The sequence below is a fragment of the Giraffa tippelskirchi genome, chromosome 11 (genome assembly GCF_054371585.1).
Source record: "Giraffa tippelskirchi isolate mGirTip1 chromosome 11, T2T-mGirTip1v1.2.pri, whole genome shotgun sequence".
NCBI lineage: Eukaryota > Metazoa > Chordata > Mammalia > Artiodactyla > Giraffidae > Giraffa > Giraffa tippelskirchi.
This window is the reverse complement of record NC_137285.1, coordinates 135,357,955-135,381,477: the sequence shown is the minus strand read 5'-3', so window position 1 is coordinate 135,381,477 and position 23,523 is coordinate 135,357,955. Positions and strand designations below refer to the sequence as shown.

Below are 23,523 nucleotides of genomic sequence, written 5' to 3'. Positions count from 1 at the left end.
GATGGAGGAAGGTCTGGCCCTGGAGTGCAGCGGGGTTTGATGACTGTGGGCTGATGTAGTATGGGGTTGTTGAGGCTCAGAAGTTGGGCTTTGGCCCCTCTCAGCCCTAGCACTCACCACCTGGGCTCTCAGAAATTCACTTGCCTCTTTTATAAAATGAGGTATTCACACCTACCTAGAAAGGTGGACGGTAAGATGTGTGTGAGCTCATGCTCTGAGAAAAAGCACTTAGGATAAGGTCTGGGTGGTAACTGGCCCTCCATCAGTGGTAGCGGTCACCTCGGTTGATTGACTGTGATGTCACTGTTACCATCATTCTTGTTAGAAATCTCAGGCACGTTTTGCCCCGTCCACTCATTTTACAGATGGGAACGTCATGGCTCTGGCCGATTATCTGATCTCCAGCAACTTAGTGGATGAACAGCCCCAGAGCCCAGGCCTGCTGGCTTCAGTCTAGTGCTCTCCCATAGGGGCCCAGCCCTTTCCCAACTGACAGAATTGGATCATCATCGTCTTAATCCTCTGGGAGCTATCTAACGAATGCAGGGCCGAGGCAGGCAGGGGCTGACACAGAGCAAGAAGGTGGCAGGTGGAGGCCCCAGCTTCCTTGAAGGAAGCACCAGCAGGGAGGTAGGGTCAGAGCACGGGCCCTCCGTCCCAGCTGTTTCTGCTTTGAGGAGAAATTGTTGTGGTTGCCAAAGCTTGGCTGGGAAGGCGAAAGGGCCAAGAAGACATCTGGAGAGGGCGGGGATGGAGGGGGGGTGGGGCTTGCTTATTGTCGGTGAGGTCCCCGAGGGTGCTGGACTGAGCCTGAGGCTGGGTCACCCAAGCAAAGGTGACTGGGAGAGGAGGCGGAGGTAACTCCCTGGGACCCACTGCCCCAAGCTGGACGGCTTGGCGCTCGGGCTGTGACCGTGGCCATTGGCTGCGGCGCTGGCCGGGGAGGTGCTCTTCTGCGGGCACGGTGCCCAGAACCCCTGGGATGTCTTTGTGGCCACCCTCTGCCTTTCCTCCCGGGAGGATTCCCAGGGCCTGATGCTCCGAAACATGGCATCAGGGTTCCTGTGTGACCCAAGCTGCTGGTCTGTATGTGATTGTCACAGCTGCGCTGGAGTGGTAACATTCACACGAGTGTGTGTTTAGATAGCCCATTATTTACAAACCGCACTGTCTGTGGCACAAAGAAGTTGGTCGCAAAGGCATTTTTCCATGAATCATTTCAAATGAGTGTTAGACACATGGAAAATTGGAACCACCGTGAGGAAAAAAGAATCCCCAAATGTCAGATTTGGGCACAGTAAGGAGGACACCTTAAGAATACCCAGGCGGGTGCACGGCTCGACAGCTCTCTGATGGCCCAGCTCCTGGCTGCTAAGCAGATCCTGCTGGACTTGTGCTTCCTCTGGTAGCCCTGCCACCCAAGAGAGGCCCTGCCACCCTTTGAGAGCCTGGCTGGCCTTCCCACCACCGCAAGCCAGGCCACGTGTCCCTATGAGGCACTGCCGCTCTGACACCCTCAGCAGAGCTCTGGGGACCCTCTTCGCTCCTGTGCACAAAGGGGCTGGAGCTTGCTAGGGCTCCAGGGAGACGCAGTTTTCTTCTGTGAGTCTGGCAGTGTCTCTGTCCCTCCCTCCTCCCCCACTTCATTCACTTGAGGTTCCTCCCTCTGTCCCGGGTCTGGAGCACAGGGTCAAATCTTCCAACCAGAATAGGGCAGAACCTCTGGGTCTGCTTGGGGATTCGATGGTTTGTCTGGCTCTGTTGGGATTAAGGGACCTCTTCCATGACCTTTCACACGTGGACTAAGGAGCTCAGTTCGGTGGCTTGGGTTTGGCCCGTGACACCATTGATGGTGCCACTCCAGTATGTGCTTGTAGATTTCTGCTTTAAAGAAACTGCCCTTCTCCCTTTCTGCTGGGGGCTGTGTGTGACCACGAGCATGCTGACAAAGGGCGGGTGGGTCATACATTCATCCCTCCATGAAGCTCATCCTGGGTCTCTGCTATGCCACAGGCCGCCTCTACACTAGTCGGTGGGGCTCAAGTACCTCTCCATCCGGACCATCCTCCCCACAGCCTCCTGCTCTGGGTTTGGAGGGAGAAGGGAAGTAGGGACTAGAAGGGGGCAGCTTTGCAGGGGCGCAAGGAGGCACTCGAACGTGCTTCCATTTGCCACTGCAGTGAGCTGGGCAGCAGTGGGGAAGGGAGCACAGGCTTCAGACAGAGACCTGAGCTCAGATCCAGCCTCCCACACAAGCCCCTCCATGCCTCAGGCTCCCCATCTGTAAAATGGGGCTGTAAGATAACACACATGAAAGGAGCCACCTCTTCCTTTTAAAGGGCAGCTCTACCTACTTCTGCTTCTTCTGTGCCCCACAATGAATCAGCAAGGTGTGTGCTAACATTACAAATGAGGGCACAGGGCCGGGGGGCATCAAGCTGCTGAGTACCCAGGAAAGGATTCAGATCAGGTCTCTCTGACCTGAAGGCCCTCACCCTTCACCAATCAGGCTACAGCATTCCCAGCTGCGGCTGAGGCCCAGTTCTAAAGCTCTAAGAAAACCTGGGTGGGTCCCAGCCCTCGGGACCCACCGCCTCCAGGGCCATTCCGGCCCCACCAGCCTCTCCTATCCCAGGACACCTCCTTCGCCTCCTGGGGATGGCTCCTGCAGCTGGAACCTCCCTGCACCCTCCCAGGATCCCTTTCTTGCTGGCAGCTTTGCATCACAGGCACCAGCGAGGCATACGGCAGGGTCTCAAACACAGGATTAGTCCCAGCTGCCACCCTGCAGGGCACATCATCACCCGTGACCGAGCTTGGAAAGTGAAAGCACTTGCTGTCAGAGATGCAGAGTTACCCAGGGAGATGGGGGGAGCCTCCTTCCCCCCGCCCCCTACCATGGTATGGAGGAGAACAGACAACCATCTGGCTCAGCATGGTCTTCGCTCACTGTGCCTGGAGGCAGAGGGACAGGGAGCCGGAACAGAGGGCATGGTCCTCCTGGGAATGAGGAGTTTGTGGAAGTGGGGAGGGAGGTCGTGGAGACATGCAGGAGCGGAGGGAGGTCTGCTGTCTCACCAGTGAATTGCTGGACAAGAACATCATATAGCAGAGCACATGGAGGGAGACAGATACAACTAGAGATGCAGAAGGGGTGGAGGTGGGGAGGGGACGGAAACCTGGCTTTCTGCCTCAGAACCTTGGGCATTGGGGGTGCTCAGACTCCCCAAGAAGTGCTGCCAGCAGCCCAGAGAAGCCAGACACCTGCGGAATATCTGGGAATACTGGGCACAAAGGTGGGCCACTTGTCTACACCCCAGTCCGTTTGCTTGAGCTTCACGCCCTGGCCCCTGGCTTCCCTCTCCCCAGCCCTGCATGGTGCCCCTCTGTGGAAAGAAGCACGCTCCAAGGGCTTGAGCCCTGCTGGTGTTCAGGACACTGAGCCAGGAGGAGCGTCTGATTTGGGACACAGCTTAGAAACATCTGGTGTCCTGTTTCTTAGCCAATGGAGTGCAATCGATGGGGAAAACTGCAATTCAAAGAGATCTCACTTCTCACTGTCGGATTTTAGAACCTTCAACCTGTCCCTTAGTCTCCGCAGAGCCCAAGTTCTATAGACAAGCAACATGTACTCCTCATAGCCACCCGTAAGTTATGAGTGCTAGGGAGCTAATGCAGGCAGGACTTTTTTAGAGCAGGACCTGGACACTGTGAATGCTCGGTATTAGCTACTATGGTGATTAGTATCAGGCAGAAGGAACAAGCAAATGCCAAGATCATGTGGCAGGAGAGAGAGGGGGGACCTGAGGGTGAGAGAGAGAGAGACTGTGTGAGAACTAGGAAATACAGTCCAGAATGATGCCCGAGGGGGTGGGACCTCAGGGGCCAAGGCAAGTGGAGGGCTGAGCCTGTGGTCTGAAAAGCCCTGCCCCACTGTCCAGCTCCATGGTCTCTGGGATTGACTGGTTTCCACTTGCCCTCTCCCTCCATGACCCCTCTCAGCACCTGGGCTGCTCTGAGAATGAAGGTATTCGGAAGCCCTTTCCATGCTGCTGTGAGGAGAGGCCCTCCTACTGGGAGCCACCCCAGAGCTGTCTGGTACATGGTCATGCACCCCCGGCAGGGTCAGAAGTGACACGGGGCCCAGAGTGCTGGTTTAATACCAAACGTAGTCCTCAGTTCCCTGGAGCTATTTTTGCTCAAAGTCCTTTTCCAGGTGGGATCCCAGAAGGAGGTACTGTGTGTCCCTCCCAGCCCTTGGGTGCCCTGATCCGTGTCTTGCTGGTCAAGAGGGTACCTGCAAGTATGTGGACAGAACTCGGAAAAGCTGGAGTTAGCAAAGATGTGAGCCCACAGGGTTCTGGCCCACTCCACCTAAAGTCCACACCATGACCTCAGGTACTGCCCATGGTTGCGGGCTCCACAAGCCGGGTCATCCCGGAGGTGTCATCTCTACTATCTTCTAGCAGTGTGACTTGTCAGCCCATCTTTCCAGGCCTCCAGCTTCCTTAATGGTAAAATGGTGATGATAATAAGATGCTACTGGGATTAAATGAATTGAGTACAGTAAAGCTGTGCCCGGTCCGTGAGAATAAACGGTGGCTGTCGCCCTGCGTGCACCGCCCCCCCCATTATAATGGTCATCAGCATTCTTAGATGACATGGTTGACATTGAGAATTAGTCTCTCTTCATTGACCTAGGATGATGTTTCTTTAAAAGTGGTTCTCCAGCAGTATCTGGGTTAGTAATATGACTACAACTCATACAGTTACTACTACTACTGTTGATACTACTAAGATAACTACTGCCACTGCCGATAATAATAATTAATAATGCAGCTCCTAATATTACTCCTACTTACAAACACTCCTACTGATTATAGCTAGCATTATAGAGCACATATTAAGTGACAGATACGATACCATCTTAAGCACTTCACTTATTAACTCACATTTCTCGCTATACTTCTGTTGATCAGCAGGGAAGGGATATAAGAGAATTATGAAGGAGTGCCTTATGTGATTGAGGCTCCTGCCTAATAAGAGAGGCAAAAACAAGACAAGGCGGAAAAAATAAGCATGAACCAGCAGATAGTGTTAGAGGAAACTTGGTTGTCTGGTACTTCGTTAGGTCAGCTCTCAGGCCCTGCCGCTGGCCTGGAGTCAATCCCAGCTTAAGTGTTACTTACGAGCTGGTGGCCTCAGTCATTTAGCCTCTATGCCTCAGTTTCTTCTCAGCACAGGACCAGCAGTGCAGACTGCATAGGAGTGTCGTGGGGATTGAGTTAGTATGTACAAAGTATCAGCGCTTGGCACACTGTATGTGTCAGTCATCATCATCTTCTTTTCCTGCTTCTCCATCATCATACTCACCATCCTGTTGCAGAAGATCTTGGAGAAGGCTGGCATCCTTGGAGGGAGGTGGGCATGTTAGAACAGACTGGGCTTCTAACTGGGCCTTAAAGAGCAGCCACAAGACACTGGGACAGATGGGGTGTGGGCAGCAGAAGTCACAGAGGGATTTTGTTGCTTCACAGTGTGTATTTCGTGACATGGATCTACTTTTTTTTTTGGCTACACTGGGCTCTCACTGCTGTGTGCAGGCTTTCTCTAGTTGCGGCACGTGGAGGCTACTCTTCATCGCAGTGCGCAGGCTTCTCATTGCAGTGGCTTCTCTGGCTGCAGCCACAGGCTGTAGGTAGGCACACAGACTCAGCTGTTGCAGCCCTCAGGCCCTATAGCATGCTAGCTTCAGTAGTTGTGGTGCACGGGCTTAGCTGCTCTGTGGCACATGGGATCTTTCCAGACCAGGGATCGAACCTGTGGCCCCTACATTGGCAGGTAGATTCTTAACTACTAGGACCTGGACAACCAGGAAAGTCTGGATCTACATTTTTTTTCAAACACATAATAGGTGTATGTGTGTATTTTTAAGTCATCACTGGTTGCTGTTTGTCTAGGCAGATACTTCTAGGTGCGACTTGAGTGGTTTCCCGTGGAGACCTGCATTTTCAGAGGTGTGTGAGGATCAAGCCAGCCCCTCCTCCTCCAGCCACATGATCTGAACAAGTCTCCTTACCTTCTGAGCCCTGGCTTCCTCCTGTGTAGAGTGAAGATCCCAGCAGTACCTGCTTCCTGGGGGAGCCTCAAAATCCTGGGGCAGGTCTCCTAACACACATGAAGCCCACAGTGAGGAGAGGCCCTTCTTTGTTCCAGTCCGGATGCAGGAGGGGGCTGTTTCCCCTCAGATGAGCACTTTACATAAATAGGAGCCACCCGCAGATAGGCTGAGTGTTCAGTCTGAAGAAATGGGCTCGTTAATCTTTTGCTCAGCTTGCGAAAGTGTTTTCTTATCAAATAATAGAGATGATGGCAGTGATGGCTTTGTGCTCCTGACTTGTGGTTCCCTTAAATACCATTTCAAGAAGATTTGCAATGTTAAGCTCTTTTCTTTCTACTCCCCCTTTTTGTGCATTAAATTTCCATCTGTTTACCCAGAATGGAAGTAAAAGAAATAAAAATAGCTATTGGGTGAATTAAGTACTTGTTTCCATGCCCTCCTCGGGCTGGTGCGTCCAGGGACCTCTGAAGCCACTTGTCTATGGTCTGCAGTGCACACAGGGAGCCATCCCTCCACCTCTAGTCATTCCCCATCCTTCTGTCTCCTTTTTATTTTTCCCCAAGCACCCTCCTCTGTCTGAAGCTACCTTGTCTATGGATTTGCTTACTTCCTTTTCTTCCCTCTTCTCACCCCCTAGAAGGTAAATGCCAAGGGGCAGTGTCACCACTGTGACTCCAGCACATTGTACATTCCCTGGCACAGAGTAGGCAGTTATGTATTTTGTTCAGTGGATAGGCTATAGAGCCTAAAGGTTGGACTTTTGGAGTTAGAAAGACCATCCATGGGGTCTCTGCTCTGCCCTTGATGAGCTGTGTGACTATGGGCACGTTAATTTCTCAGGCCTCAGTTTCCCCAGATTTTCATGAAAAATGGCTTGATCTGCTTGCCAAGGTTTTTGTCGGGATCAAGTGAGGTAATCCATTGAAAGGACTTAGCACAGAGTAAGCTCTTCATACATGGTAGCTGCTATTAGCTGTGTAATTACTATTTTCATAAACCTGTGAAAGGACTCATAACTAAACTGTGTTTAATGCTTAAATAACCCAAAACAATGGTGATTTTAAAAATCACATCTACTCAAAATGCTTGTTTTCTTTTCCTCTCCTATATACCTCCCCTAGTCTCTGCCTTTAATTCCCTCTTAACTCACGCTGACAGTAGCCAGTGAACCAGGCAAGTGACAGAGATGAGGTAGACCAGATGGACCAAAGGACTAATTCAACTGGGAGGTAGACCAGATGGACCAGAGGACTAATTCAGTGAGGACTGTTTTGGGCAGAAATATGTACAAACTTTGGATTTATCACAACCCACCGTCCAAGGATCTCAAAGAACTCTAAAAACTGGATTTCATCCACCCATTGGTTCGCAAACCAAGCAGCAAGTCAAACGCTCCAAAGTCAGTGGTATACTAGTGTCCCAGGCCCCTCACTTGCTGGTTTGGTCCCAGTGCCTACACAGGACAGGCTGCCACCGTCAAGTGTAAAGTGTGGGAGTGGTATGAACTGATATATATTTACATGGGCTACAAGCATCTGGGGGCTTCCCTGGTGGCTCAGCTGATAAAGAATCTGCCTGCAATGTGGGAGACCTGGGTTCAGTCCCTGGGTTGGGAAGACCCCTTGGAGAAGGGAAAGGCTACCCACTCCAGTATTCTGGCCTGGAGAATTCCATGGACTGTATAGTCCATGGGGTTGCAAAGAATCAGACACGACTGAGCGACTTTCACCTCACAAGCATCTGGACAAAACCTTTTTTTTTAATATTTTTATTTTTGGCTGCACTGGGTCTTGTTGCTGTGTTCAAGCTCTCTCTAGTTGTGGCAAGCGGGGGCTACTCTCTAGTTGCAGTGCATCAGCCACTCATTGTGGTGGTTTCTCTTGCTGCAGAGCACAGGCTCTAGGGTGTGATGGGCTTCAGTAGTTGCGGCTCACAGGCTTAGTTGCCCCATGGCTTGTGGGATCTTCCAGCATCAGGGATCAAACCTGTGTCCCCTGCATTGGCAGGCAAATTCTTAACCACTGGATCGTCAGGGAAGGCTTGGACAAAGCTTTCTGGCTTATGAAGCACTTTATAACCACAGCTCTCTAGCAGTTCCTTACAAGCTCTCAAAGGAAGGAGCAGACCGAGGCCTTATCCCTCAGCAGAGGGCAAGACAGACACCCAAAGTCACAGCTAGAAAGAGACAGCTCTGAGCTTAGACAGGGAAAGCCATTGATAAGGCTACAGTGAATTCACGGTATTGCAGGCAATACCTCCTTCTGCCTTCCAGGGGAGAGAGAACAGGACCCCAGAAGCTGGTCCCTCCATCAGCACCTCCTGTGACTTGGGCTGCTTGCTCTCAACTACTCCGAGCCCCTTCCCCCACAGGCTTGAGTTTGCTGGCTCTGGGTGGCCAGCACAGGTGGGCATCCATCCAGCTTTCGAGAAGGAGTGAGCCAGGGATGAAGGCAGACAGAGGAAGTAGCAGTGCCAGATAACAGGGGCTGGAGACAGGATCCTAGCCCAGCCGTTGACAAGTGCCCTAGGGGCTGCCTGTTGCGTATGACTTCCTGTCCCATTGTTGTGCCCACCGGTCCCCACCGGGAAGGAGAGGACCGGGAACTGCCGGGCCCAGGGATGTTTTTATAACACGTAGCCACAATCCCCTTTGTCTACAGCATCGCCAGGCTCCCAGAGAGAGCCTCAGTGCTGGGAAGTCCCAACTCCAGGGAATGGAGTTTGCTTTCTCAAAGAAGGCAGCTTCTGAGGCTGAGCGTGGACTTTCCAGACCCCCGGGGAAGGGGCAGAATAGGATCTCAGACAACATCTACAGTCACATGGGCTGGGCTCTGGCCTGCTCCTACTTGCCTGCCAGCCAGCTCCCAGACCTCCCTCCTCCGACAAGACCAACGCCTCTGACTGCCGCCTCCTTTGCTGTTTTTGCTGTTTTCATATTTCTGATTTGGCGAAAGAAGGCTCTTAAGGGGTCCAGAGTGTTCCCTTGGGGCTTTGGGCCCCAGCCCAGCACCCGGATCCCTCCTGCCTTCAGTGCTGATGAGGCTGTGGGCACAGAGGCTGGAGGTGGGCACAGCAGGCCTGTGGGTGCACTGCGGTGACTCTTTTCTTCCTCGTGCCTGCCTTCCAATTCTCCACCGGCCAGGGGCTCAGAGCATTTCATGCATGACAGTTTGGTCTCTGGAAACACCCTAGGATCTCTCATTTTAGAGCCAGACAGATCACCACTGGCTAGCTGTGTGACCTTGGACATGTGCCCAAACCTCTCAAACCTTGGTGTCCACATTTGTAAAATGCAGACTAATAGTTATACCTCCCTTGCAGCTGTTAAAGGGTACAGTTTGCAGGATGGCCTCATGCCTAATTGGCACATAGTAGTTCAGTTCAGTTCAGTCGCTCAGTCGTGTCCAACTCTTTGCGACCCCATGAACCGCAGCACGCCAGGCCTCCCTGTCCAACATCAACTCCCGGAGCCCACCCAAACTCATGTCCATTGAGTCGATGATGCCATCCAACCATCTCATCCTCTGTCATCCCCTTCTCCTCCTGCCCTCAATCCTTCCCAGCATCAGGGTCTTTTTCACTGAGTCAGCTCTTTGCATGAGGTGGCCAAAGTATTGGAGTTTCAGCTTCAACATCAGTCCTTCCAATGAACACCCAGGACTGATCTCCTTTAGGATGGACTGGTTGGATCTCCTTGCAGTCCAAGGACTCTCAAGAGTCTTCTCCAACACCACAGTTCAAAAGCATCAATTCTTCAGCGCTCAGCTTTCTTTATACTCCAACTTTCACATCCATACGTGACTACTAGAAAAACCATAGCCTTGATGAGATGGACCTTTGCCGGCGAAGTAATGTCTCTGCTTTTTAATATGCTCTCTAGGTTGGTCATAACTTTCCTTCCAAGGAGTAAGCATCTTTTAATTTCATGGCTGCAACCACCATCTGCAGTGATTTTGGAGCCCAGAAAAAATAAAGTCTCTCACTGTTTCCACTGTTTCCCCATCTATTTGCCATGAAGTGATGGGACCAGATGCCATGATCTTAGTTTTCTGAATGTTGAGCTTTAAGCCAACTTTTTCACTCTCCTCTTTCACTTTCATCAAGAGGCTTCTTAGTTCCTCTTCGCTTTCTGCCATCAGGGTGGTGTCATCTGCGTATCTGAGGTGATTGATATTTCTCCCAGCAATCTTGATTCCAGCTTGTGCTTCCTCCAGCCCAGCGTTTCTCATGATGTACTCTGCATATAAGTTAAATAAGCAGGGTGACGATATACAGCCTTGACATACTCCTTTTCCTATATGGAACCAGTCTGTTGTTCCATGTCTAGTTCTAACTGTTGCTTCCTGACCTGCATACAGGCTTTTCAAGAGGCAGATGAGGTGGTCTGGTATTCCCATCTCTTTCAGAATTTTCCACAGTTTATTGTGATCCATACAGTCAAAGGCTTTGGCATAGTTAATATAGCAAAAATAGATATTTTTCTGGAACTCTCATGCTTTTTCGATGATCCAGCGGATGTTGGCAATTTGATCTCTGGTTCCTCTGCCTTTTCTAAATCCAGCTTGAACATCTGGAAGTTCACGGTTCACATATTGCTGAAGCCTGGCTTGGAGAATTTTGAGCATTACTTTACTAGCGTGTGAGATGAGTGCAATTGTGTGGTAGTTTGAGCATTCTTTGGCATTGCCTTTCTTTGGGATTGGCATGAAAACTGACCTTTTCCAGTCCTGTGGCCACTGCTGAGTTTTCCAAATATGCTGTCATAGTGAGTGCAGCACTTTCACAGCGTCATCTTTTAGGATTCGAAATAGCTCAGCTGAAATTCCATCACCTCCACTAGCTTTGTTTGTAGTGATGCTTCCTAAGGCCCACTTGACTTCACATTCCAGGATGTCTGGCTCTAGGTGAGTGATCACACCATCGTGATTAACTGGGTCATGAAGATCTTTTTTGTACAGTTCTTCTGTGTATTCTTGCCACCTCTTCTTAATATCTTCTGCTTCTGTCAGGTCCATACCATTTCTGTCCTTTATTGAGCCCATCTTTGCATGAAATGTTTCCTTGGTATCTCTAATTTTCTTGAAGAGATCTCTAGTCTTTCCCATTCTGTTGTTTTCCTCTATTTCTTTGCAGTGATCACTGAGAAAGGCTTTCTTTTCTCGCCTTGCTATTCTTTGGAACTCTGCATTCAAATGGGAATATCTTTCCTTTTCTCCTTTGCTTTTTGCTTCTCTTCTATTCCCAGCTATTTGTAAGGGCTCCTCAGACAGCCATTTTGCTTTTTTGCATTTCTTTTTTCCTGGGGATGGTCTTGATCCCTGTCTCCTGTACAATGTCATGAACCTCTGTCCTTAGTTCATCAGGCAGTCTGTCTATCCAATCTAGTCCCTTAAATCTATTTGTCACTTCCACTGTACAATCATAAGGAATTTGATTTAGGTCATACGTGAATGGTTTAGTGGTTTTCCCCGCTTTCTTCAATTGAAGTCTGAATTTGGCAATAAGGAGTTCATGATCTGAGCCACAGTTAGCTCCCGGTCTTGTTTTTGCTGACTGTATAGAGCTTCTCCATCTTTGGCTGCAAAGAATATAATCAGTCTGATTTCGGTATTGGCTATCTGGTGATGTCCCTGTGTAAAGTCTTCTCTTGTGTTGTCGGAATAGGGTGTTTGCTATGACCAGTGCATTCTTTTGGCAAAACTCTATTAGCCTTTGTCCTGCTTCATTCTGTATTCCAAGGCCAAACTTGCCTGTTACGCCAGGTGTTTCCTGACTTCCTACTTTTGCATTCCAGTCCCCTATAATGAAAAGGACATCTTTTTTGGGTGTTAGTTCTAGAAGGTCTTGTAGGTCTTCATAGAATTGTTCAACTTCAGCTTCTTCGGCGTTACTGGTCGGGGCATAGACTTGGATTACCGTGATATTGAATGGTTTGCCTTGGAAATGAACAGAGATCATTCTGTCGTTTTTGAGATTGCATCCAAGTACTGCATTTCGGACTCTTTTTTTGACTGTGATGGCTACTCCATTTCTTCTAAGGGATTCCTGCCCACAGTAGTAGATAAAATGGTCGTCTGAGTTAAATTCACCCATTCTAGTCCATTTTAGTTCACTGATTCCTTGAATGTCAATGTTCACTCTGGCTATCTCCTGTTTGACCACTTCCAATTTGCCTTGATTCATGGACCTAACATTCCAGGTTCCTATGTAATATTGCTCTTTACAGCATCGGACCTTGCTTCTATCATCAGTCACATCCACAACTAGGCGTTGTTTGCTTTGGCACCATCCCTTCATTCTTTCTAGAGTTATTTCTCCACTGATCTCCAGTATCATATTGGGCACCTACTGACCTGGGGAGTTCATTTTTCAGTGTCCTATATTTTTGCCTTTTCATACTGTTCATGGCAAGAGTACTGAAGTGGTTTTCCATTCCCTTCTCCAGTGGACCGCATTCTATCAGGCCTCTCCACCATGACCCATCCGTTTTGGGTGGCCCGGTCCTCAGCAAATCTTAGCAATGTGGCTTTACTGCTTTACTGCCCAGGCCAGCATCTTCCCTGAAGCTGCAGTTGGGCTGGAGGTACAGAAAGCATGATCAAATGCTGGGAACCTTTTTCTCTGGCTGAGTTGGAGTGCACTGCCTCTACAGTACAGGTCAAATTCACTGGTTACCAGTTGGGAATGTCCTCCTTACACACATGCTTCTCTGCCAGGCCTCAAGAGCCACGCCCCCTACCTCTTCCTAGAAGTTTCTGGAAACTTTTTTTTTAATCCATTCATCACGTGCTCAGTTGATCTTCCTGACCCAGGCATCAAACCCTTGTCTCTTGTGTCTCCTGCATTGTAGGTGGATTCTTTACCACTTGAGCCATTGGTTGGATTGATTGATTTGGGTGTGCTGGGTCTTAGTTGCGGCACTTGGGATCTTCATTGCTGTGTGTGGCATGTTTTAGCTGTGGCACATGGGATCTTAGTTCCCTGACCAGGGAACCAACCCAGGCCCCCTGCATTGGGAGCATGGAGATTTAACTAATCACTGGGCCACTAGGAAAGTTTCTTCTGAAAACTCTTCACCTGACTGTGTGAATGGGTCGCTTTTCTGCCTTAGACTCTGGGTATGGGAGAAGGCAAAGGCTGTGTGATGATTCCCAACTGAATCCAGACAGGAATACCTATTCAGAGACTAAATAAAAGACCACACCCCCACCCCACTGCCCAGCAGGTGTCCGCAGGATAAATGGAGCAGAACAGCTAAGCCATAGGCTCCCCCCAAGCCTGACTTGTTGGCCGAGGTCCATGAGTGGTGACAAGCACCCTCACCATGTTTTGAAAGCGTTGTGTTCAAAAGAGGGAGCTTGTATTTGAACGGGCTAGAGGCCCTTGCCGGTCTGACTTCTTTCACATGGTGAAAGAGCTGTGGTCTCTTGTCAGCCATCGCAGATGCTGAGCCTAGGTGATTATCTCTTGCATCTTCATGCAGCAGTGAGCCCCATGGGTGAGGTGTGGCCGGGAGGCCAAGGGAGCCACACCCTAGCCAGGTGGAGAGAGGCCTGCTTTCACCCTACTCTATTCCAGGTGTGTGGGAAGCAGAGATACTCGGCCGGCTGGGCCAGCTGCTGACCAGCCAGGCCACCATGTGGGAGGGCCTTGGCCTGAGAGACAGGCCAGATAGATGCCTTGAACCTCGCAGCACTGGGAGCCCTACCTGTTGGGAGAGAGAGGGTGGAGGGGTGCAGTCTCCACTGAAATCTGTAACATCCACCCACATAAGAGGCCACCCTGGAGTCAGGCCCAGTTATCAAAGACAGATGGCTGTGTCCCCTGAATCTCAGCTTAAGGCCACATGGACATCTGCTGAACCACACCTGCCGGTCCCTCCCTGGGACAGCTCTACCCTCCCAGAAAAACCGCCTTAGCCCCAGTCAGCTGAGCTCCCCCAGGAAGCGGTTCCTGGGTAGAAAATTCTCCTGTGAAATGGTTATCTTTTCATCAGGGGAATATTTTCTTTCTTTTCTGAAGAGAACCATTTGTTAATACCCAAGTCAGCTCAGGCCTCCAAGCATGGAAGACGAAGTGCTTCCCCATTTCATGAGCTCATCTGGCTGACCTAGAGCTCCAGGACCCTGCAGAGAGCGCTAGAGTAAGAGTTGGACCCCTGAGAACATGTTCACAGCTCTGCCTCCAGGAGTGAGAGACGTGCTGTGCATTTCTAAATTCAAAAGTTGAGTCTCTAACATGGGCTTCTGTCCTGAGGGATGGGCAACAGCAATCTCTGCCTTCAGAGAAAGTATAGTCTGAGGAGAAAGCGGACAAGAAGAAGGCAAACAAACAAAATGATTACAACTGGTGTATGTGTTGGGGCTTCCTAGGTGGCACTAGTGCTAAGGAACCTGCCTGCCAATGCAGGAAACATAAGAGATGTGGGTTCGATCCCTAGGTCAGGAAGATCTCCTGGGAGAGAAAATGGCCACCCATTCTAGTAGTCTGACCTGGAGAATCCCATGGACAGAGGAGCCTGGTGGGCTACAGTCTATGGGGAGGCAAAGAGTCAGACACGACTGAAGCAAGTTAGCGTGCATGTGCTGTGCAGGAGCAGAATGGAGACCAGGCCCAGGGCTGGTGGGCAGAGAGGGCCTCCCACTGCCTGGAGGGGACCCATGAGCCAGGCAAGATGCTTTACCCAAGTGCTAAATGCTAGGGTGACCAGGTGTTTGTGTTTGCCTGAGACACTTCTCTCTTATGCCTGCTGTTCCAGTGTTGGTGGCAGGAGCACTCCTCTTCCCTCTCAAATGTGGTCCAGCTTGGTGACAGATTACACAGTTACCGTGCCTAATATTCATCATTCCCAAGATGAAAGAGGTGGCGTAGGGTCCAGAAAATGGGAAGTCAGAGTTAACTTACTAAGCTAGGTGGCAGTGAAGGGTACTATTTGGGAGCTTGGACCTTGGGGATACCCTGCCTGGGACCACCTCCCCGCTCTGCCACTTACTAGGTGTGTGACCTGGAGCAAGTTACTTGACCTCTACAGGCCTCAGTTTCCTCATGTGTAAAGTGGGGACAATAATAATACTTGTTTCCTAAAGTAGCAATGAGGATGAGATGAGTCAATAGATGTAAAGGGCTTAAAACAGTGCCAGGTGCTTAGCAGATGCTCTGTACACACTAGCTGTTTGTGTTCCCCGAGTAATCCTGGCTGCCTCAGGAGCTGGGCCAGGATACCCTAGGATACCCCTATTGCTACACTATTGGCCTCCCATCCATAGCTCATGTTGAGGTTCCCTGACAGGCAACCAATGGGAAGAGGTAGGGAAATCATTCACAGCTAATCATGACTTGGTTGTAATCTAAATTTATATCCATATGCATATCTGAGTAAGTAGAGGTTTTTCTGGTGCCTCTAATCTGTACCAGATGGGTTTTAATAAGAAAAGCATATTTCCCTGAAGAAAGCCCTAAGCCCTGCCTCTCACAGAAGTCATCTGACCCCAGGTGGAGATTCTGCCAGGGGTCAGCTGCCGGGTCCAAGGCCAAGGGGGTGTGGGGGGAGATAGTCCTTGGAGTCAGAAGGGAGATGCCTGCTCAGCTCTAACTCCAAGCTGAGCCAAACCACTCTGGTTTACCAAGCCATTCTAGAAAAATAATTAGTCCAAGATGTAAGCCAGACTAGAATCGCGTCCTTTGTGCTGGGAGTGGAATCTGACTTCATTTGGGACAATGTTGGTTTCATTCTCCATCGATGAAACTTTGGCTTGGTGTTAGGCCACCGCAGCCCTCCGGAAATCTTGGGGGACCTAGGGGTGAGGGCCTCAGAGTTGGCAAAGCAGAGCCAACCTTGACTTTCCCAGAGCAGTCTCTGCTTGAAGAGCTGGCACTTGATTGGGAAAAGGTTGGCATCTTCGCAGGCTCCTGATGGTGCCACTTGCCAGGCCCAATCCAGGCAGCATGGCAGGGTGGGGTGCGGAAGCAGTGTGCTTCCGAGCAAGGTCCTGCAGAGAGAAGGATTGGAGGGAAGGTCACCCTAGGGCTCAGCAGTAGCCCTTGCTGAAGGCAGGGCAAAGTCAGTGCAAAAATTTAGGGCTGAGGGTGGGAGATCTGGCCAGCCCCTCCCTTGACCATCATCTGTGTGGCTGGTCCTTGTGAGATTCCTTTCCTAGACTAAGGGTCCTTACCTCGGGGTGGGCTGAGCTTAGACAATGATGGGGACATCTCCTTACGGAGCTAGCCTAAGGCATCGTGGGCCTCCCCAAAACCCTCCCAGCCCCAGGAGCCAGGCCTGTGCCCCAGGGCCCCCTCTGCTCCCAGTCAACAGTGGAAGTTAAGAAACCGTGGCCCAGGTTTCCCAGAGCTGAGCTCAGGCCGGGTGTCGAGGGCCTACCCAGCCAGTGGGCACCTTCCAGACCCCCTGCCTGAATACTTGAACCCAGTCCTCATGGTGGGTACAGAGGGGACATACCTACTGGCCCCAGACTTGGCCTGCCCGGTGGGGACAGAGGCACAAGGTCTTATCATGCCTGGGCCTCCAGTTCCAGGCTTGTGCCCCATCTGCCAACCTGACTGTCTCCCCAAGGCCCCTGCCCACCTCAAGGAAGAACAGAGCTTGCTTTGAGCTGGAAATCAGAGGCGTTTCCTGTTTCATGTTGTTAAGACATTGCTTGTGGGACTGTAATCCCAATAAATCATACGCTTGCTGAGTGGGGCAGGGTTTTTTTTTTTTTTCCCCAGGCTGCAGGGACCTCTTAAAACCAAAGCCTTAAGAAGTTTATTCTCTTTCATTTCTTTTTTAATGGGAAAAAATGGCTTTTGCAGGCCTGGTCCTGGTGAGGGTCCTTGTGAGCCTGTTGGCTTGATAGGCTCAAATGTTTGATTAAAGAGGGAAAAGAGAAACTGAGTCACGACACTTGGGGCTGGTCTCGCTGTTGCTGCTGAAGGGTTCTGTGATGAGAAACTGGGCCTCCCAGGGCCTGTTTCCTCCTCTTCACCCCACTTCCTGTTAAAGGCCCACTTTCTTTGCTATGTTTTACGAGTTCTCCACATGACATGAATTGCTATTTTATGCACACAAAGACAAATGCTCGGAGTCGGTGACCCTTTTAAGTGGCCTTGTTTGTCACAGTAGCAGCCCGACCGGATGTGTTTGCAAGTGTATGTGTGGTGTTTCCGAGGTTAGGCCGCCAGCAGCACTCAAGGACGGCAGCTCCCTCACAGTATCCCATGCCCACTGCCTCACCCCCTTGCTTGTTCATGACTCCGTGGCCCCTGGGTCTGTGTTGTCCTTGCCCCTTCCTCCGTCTAGGGTTCTTGACGGCCAAGGCCCTGCACCACCAGAAATAGTCTCCAGATCACAGTCGACACAGTGGTTGCATTTGTTGCTCTGTTTTATGAGCTGGGGTGGAGTGGGTGGTGGGCAGCTCGCTGGCAGGGTTTTGCAAGCTTTACATGTTTATACTTGCAGGAAGGTTGAGGGTTGTGGAGAGGGAATTGGCTGGGCTTGATGAAGGCTGGAGCTGAGGCATTTAATAGTAGCCTTTTCTGCTATTATGTATTTTTCTCTATCCACAGACACTAAAATGGTAGTAACAGCTAACCTTTACCAAGAACTTACTATGTGCTAAGCACTTTATGTACATACTTCTGGCTGTCTTGTGAGGTGGCCCTATTATTGATACCCATTTTGTTGATGGGGCAGCTGAGTCTAGAATGAGAAGATAACTTGCATAGGATTATAATTTAATTCATCAAGAGTGCAGTGGATTGCAGCCTAGGGCAGTCTCCTTCCAGAGCCCGTGTACCTGACCTCTGTGCAGAAGTTACAGCTTTTATCTTACAGAAGCTGTGAAATAACAGCAAAAGTGTTTCTCATGATGGTAAGTGTTTAGAAACCACTAACCTAACCCCATCTTTAAAAGAAAAACAGGCCCAAAGAAGGTAATGGTATGCCCAAGGTTATAGACTCAGTTCAGTGGCTTCTAGAAACTAGGGTTTTCTCCCAGTGAAGATTCAGTGTGGAATCCTCAGATCCTTAAGCCAGGAGTGTGCATGTAAACCACACATCATTCTAGAATTGACTGGACTAGGGCAAGATTCCCAGCCCCACGCCTGAGAGCAGCCTTACCTTAGGGCCAGGCTGCATTTGTCTAAGGCAGCAGTTCTCAAAGTGTGGTGTGGCGACCCTCTGGGTCCCACAGACTTCTCAGGAGGCCCCAGGGTCAACATTATTTTCATAACAATCAGATGTTATTTGCCTTTTCACTCATTTTCTTACAAGTTCCTAGGCAGTTTTCCAGAGACTGTGTGACATGCAAGCACAGTAACACTCTGATGCCCGACAGGATGTGAGCCTATGTATTCAGAGATTTGAAGTTCTCTGTTGTAATTTCTGATACGGTAATTAGTGAGAGAACATCACACGTAAACAAGAGCTCTTTGAGGGCCTCAATAATCTGTAAGAGTACAAAGGGGATCCTGAGACCAAAGCACTTGAGAACCACTAGTCCAAGGTGCCAGGCCCAGCAGAGGGGACAGTCAGTGGCTCGCAGCCCAGCGCAGCCTGGTGAAAAGGCAAAAGGAGAGAAACAGGCCTTTTTCTCTGGGAGGGAACCAGAGAGACCCTGGGGATGATGCATAGCCAATCATTCCCAGCCTTGCTCCTCTGGAGCCCTTTCACCCTGTGTTAGAACACAGCCATGGCCAGTACAGATGGGAGTTTTTATAGGGATTTTCCAGAATGTTCAGTAATGCAGGCTAGCTTCTCAGCATGCCCAATGGGCTAGATGAAATAACCTGAAAGGAAATAGTAGCCTGGAGCCCACAGGCCAAGGGAAGGATGTTACTGAGAAAGTCCATGAATTGCTCTTCATTTTACTTTCCTATGGGCCACAGGTCAGCCCTTGGGTAGGCCAAGGAGAAAAGCCTGAAAGGATCATTTGGGGGGCTGCAGTGGCCTTGGGTGTGGACAAGTGGGCACCAGTCAGAGGCATAGTGATAGCCCTAACCCTGGAGTATTTTTATTTGTTGAGAATATTAATCAGTGTGCAATTCAGGGAACAGAAACCACCCTAGGTGTTTTAAACAGGAAGGGATTTAATGCAGGGAATTATGTGCCAAAAGAATCATTGTATGGGCTCAAGGAGCAGGTTTAAGGCTGAACCTCCAGGAATGACTCCAACCAAGAACAATACAAAACTTGCTGTCAGGGAGGCTTCTCCCTCTGAGATAACCCCAGAAACTGCAATTCAGAGCTGAAGCTGGAGTCGAGAAGGTTTTGCTGTTGCCTTCAGAAGCAGTACTGCTGTCTCTGAAGCACTCAGGAAGTTGGGAAATGGACCCTGGAATGCTCTACAGGGGGGAAGTAATACCTCATGTTTTATGACTTGGTCTGCTAGTAGAACCAAGCAAAGAGGACACAAAGAGGACCTCCGCCTCACATCCATTTATCAGATCTCATGCAGCAATGTCTTAATGGTAAAGTCTAATTACAAAGGAGTCTGGGAAATGTAGTTCTCAGTTTTCCACATCTCCAGCTAAGTTGGTAAATTGGAGGCTTATTGAACCAGCCCCCAGTATCTGCCCACCAGTTACCAATACTCCATCTTTTCACCCAGAGAAGGCAGTGGCAACCCACTCCAGTACTCTTGCCTGGAGAATCCCGTGGACGGAGGAGCCTGGTAGGCTGCAGTCCATGGGGTCGCTAAGAGTCAGACACGACTGAGTGACTTCACTTTCACTTTTCACTTTCATGCGTTGGAGAAGGAAATGGCAACCCACTCCAGTATTCTTGCCTGGATAATCCCAGGGACGGGGGAGCCTGGTGGGCTGCCGTCTCTGGGGTCACACAGAGTCGGACACAACTGAAGTGACTTAGCAGCAGCAGCAGCATCTTTTCATGTGCTGAGTTGTAAGAGGCACAAGCCTGGGGAATGAATCATGACACCATCTGATTAGACTTCATGGTTTCCTGAGTTCCCTCTCGGATTTCCCGTAGTGCAGCTGGGAGATGCTGCTCAGAGCGTTTGTGGCCACACTTGGTTCTTTGTCTTGGCTGTTGGCCACAATAGGGAAGAATGGCTGGCACATCCATGAACTATCTTTTTGTTTACCCTTTAATCTCCAGTGCTGGTGGTTTAAATAAAGCCTTCCCCTTGAATCAGAAGGACTGATATGTAGACGTATGTGTCTAAGCTTGCGTTGCAGCGCTGTGATGTAAGAACTGTAAAATTCCAAAATATTTGGGGGGAATTCAAATGGGCATTCACAACCAAGGAAGATCTTATAAACAGGAGAGTAATTCGCAAATGAATTGTGGTTCCTCCCTGGATTCTACAAGCTCCCCATTAAGAGTCCTGGCTTCCTACTCTTAACTAGTCTACATTGTGCCCTTGAGAAGTGTATGTCATTTTTTTTTTCTGGGCAGAAAGAGGACTTGGTCCAGAACTGAAAATTGAGATATATTCTGCCACATTCCTGATGCTTAGCCATCCTTTCAGTATTCGACTTAACTGAGGATCTGTTGTGTCCAGGCCCTGTGCTGGGTATACTTTGGAGAACCAGGGATGGTGGAGGCATCGTTCTTGTCATAAAGAGGAATAGTCTAGTCAGGAACATGAGACATATTCATTCTAGAATAGCATTCTAAGGGATCTTGGAGAAGGAAGAGTATTTTCTTTGGAGAAGGGATGTGGGAAGGCTTCTGGAAGAAGTGGCATTGGAACCAGTCCTTGATGGATAAAAAGGATCTGGATGGGCAGAGGTGAGAGCTGGTTCATTCTTATGAGGAGGTGGGAACAGCCAGGGTGGGCTTGAGAGCCATGAATGCCTGGTGGTCTGATGTGTCCTGATGAAAGGTTTGAGTCAGGGCTGAAAAGTAAGTTGGGGTGACGTTATGAGCATCCCTGAAGGCCAGGGCTACAAGCCTTTCCCAACCTATGGCCACCTTGTCACCATAGCAATTGGTACAGTTAGTGCACTTTGGGCTTCCCTGGTGGCTCAGATGGAATCCGCCCACAATGCTGGAGACCTGGGTTCGATCGCTGGATTGGGAAGATCCCCTGGAGGAGGGCATGGCAATCCACTCCAGTATTCTTGCCCAGAGAACCCCCACGGACAGAGGAGCCTTGTCGGCTATAGTCCCTGGGGTCACAAAGAGTTGGACAAGACTGAGTGACTAACCACACAGTATACCAGTGAAATGATTCAAATCTAGGTATATTTTCAGAATGCCAGAACCAGGACATCAAAATAACTTCCAAATGAGCCACTTTTACAAATCCCATCTGGTTATCTTATTAAATAAATAAATAAAAGGCATTCTTTGCCCTCAAAGAGGGAAGCTTTGAAAACTTTGAAGATGACCTAAGCTTTTGGAAACCTTAGAAGTCTCATGAGGACATGTTTAGGTGATTTCGTGCAGGTGGTTTATTCAGGAGCTGAGGAGAAAGGATGGCGGTCTTCCTTCTGGAGAGAGTACCTCTCTGCCTGTCTGAGGGACCTAACGCATGAGGAGCCCAGGATATCAGAGGAAGTGGGATGGGGGGGGATAGGGGATGGCAGACATGAAGCCAAGACCGTCTGTCAGGGCCCCTCTGCAGCGTGAGGTCTGCTAGGCTGTGGAGCGTTCTGAGGTCTCACTGGGAGACCAGAACAGGTAGGACAGCTTGGTAGGGAGGGCAGGGACTGGCCCTGAGTGGCAGAGCCACCATAGTGCTCCACCAGGGGGCAGTAGTCACCTTCCTGTGAATGGCGCCCCCTGGTGGCCCACAAAACACCCATGGCAAGTGCCCCCTGAGTTTGTAGCTCTGAAGCCTTGCTGAACTGCCTCTCCCAGCCTCCTAGCTGCCTCACACCATGGCCATGGGTTCTGGATGCGACATACGCCCCAGGACTCCCTCCCTGGAGGACCTGGAGCACCAGGCCGGGGCCTCCCAGCCTGCCACAGAAAGTGACTAGATCCACCTCAGCCCAGGGGTCAGTTGAGGGAGCGGCTGTCAGCCACGCATGTAAAGTGTGATATGTGTCATCTCATTTGGCCTTCCAGTAGTGCTGAGAAGTGGGGATCGCCTCGTCTCACAAGTAAAGAAGGAAACAGCCTCAGGGTGTTGTCTGTGGTGATGAAGGGGCTCAGCTGCACACCAGGGTCTGTGGGACTCTTTCCTCTGCATCCGAGCACCCTGGAGAGCCCGCCTGAATTCTGTGGAGGGGGCAAGAGTCCTCAGTTCCTCTTGGGCCACCTAAGGCCCTCAGGCTCTGCTCGTGGCCCATGACAGGAATTCCGTCCAAGCCCTGACAGAGCTCCTGTGGAAGGGGACAGATTGGGGTCTCCATGAGGAGGAAGGTCAGGTCCTCTCCACACCACATGACTCTCCCCTCACAGAGGTCTCTCGGGGGTGGGCCCAGCCTCCATGGCTGTCCTGAGAGTGGGTGCTGAAGGGGGTCCCTGCCCAGGCCTGACCCTCTCTCTCTCTGCTGCCCCCCAGGCCCTTCATGCTGCTGCCACCTCTGATGGAGTGGATGCGTGTGGCCATCACGTATGCGGAGCACCGCCGCAGCCTCACCGTGGACAGCGGCGACATCCGGCAGGCGGCCCGGCTGCTGCTGCCCGGCCTGGACTGCGAGCCCCGGCAGCTCAAGTATGGAACCGGGGAGGAGTGAGGCAGGGAGGGCCTGGGTAAACCCGCTGCTCCCTCACTCTCCTGGATCGGGAGGGAGCCGAAAGCAGGGGCTGCAGCCCACTCGTTGGATCTGCTCTAAGGCGCTCTCTATGTGAGCCCACCTGTCAGAACTGATCTGTTCTGGACCTGGGCTGCTCTCCAGTGCATCCTCCGCAGCCACGGGTCTGGCACAGAGCAGACTCCCATTTGCATTTTGGGTGAGACAGCACTCACAGTGGGGCTATTTGGGGTACACAGCAGAGTGGGCCCTCCTCCCTGTGGTTGCCATCACTTTCTGGGGCACTTCCTAGCTGCAGGCTGGTGCTGAGCTCTGCTATTTTATGTGCATTTTCTCAGTCCTTTGACAACCTCAGAGAGGAAGGGCCTTTAATGCTCATTTTACAGATGGAGAAGCTGAGGATCAGGAGGAACAGTAACTTACCCACAGATGCTCAGCTAGCAAGCTGACCATGCCCAAATTTGAAGCCAGGCCCATGTGGCCCCAAGCCTGGGTCCTTAGTTTCCTTCCCAGTGTGCCTCTGTTGTGTTGGACTGGCCTCTTGAAGTTATTCCAGAGGAACGTTCCCCTGGCCATCCTTGACCTGGGAGAGCCTCGCTTCACCCTCCCCCTCTTCTGTCTCCATTGTAAATACCACTACCTCATCCTGTGATGTGTTTTCTACTCTGTGGCCCAATCAAGGCTCCAGGCAAAAGCCACCTATTGAAAGCCCATGGTGCACCCTCTGCAGACCATGG

General features: G+C 50.6%; 1 protein-coding gene across 1 annotated transcript in view; it reads left to right on the top strand.

Moving 5' to 3' along the window:
- ABTB2 (ankyrin repeat and BTB domain containing 2) overlaps window positions 1-23,523 on the top strand; it is a 184,573-nt gene that overhangs the window by 141,805 nt on the left and 19,245 nt on the right. Inside the window, exon 5 of the mRNA XM_081541669.1 lies at window positions 22,594-22,746. Within this exon, the coding sequence (XP_081397795.1) occupies window positions 22,594-22,746 (153 nt within the window). The remainder of the gene's footprint in view (window positions 1-22,593; window positions 22,747-23,523) is intronic.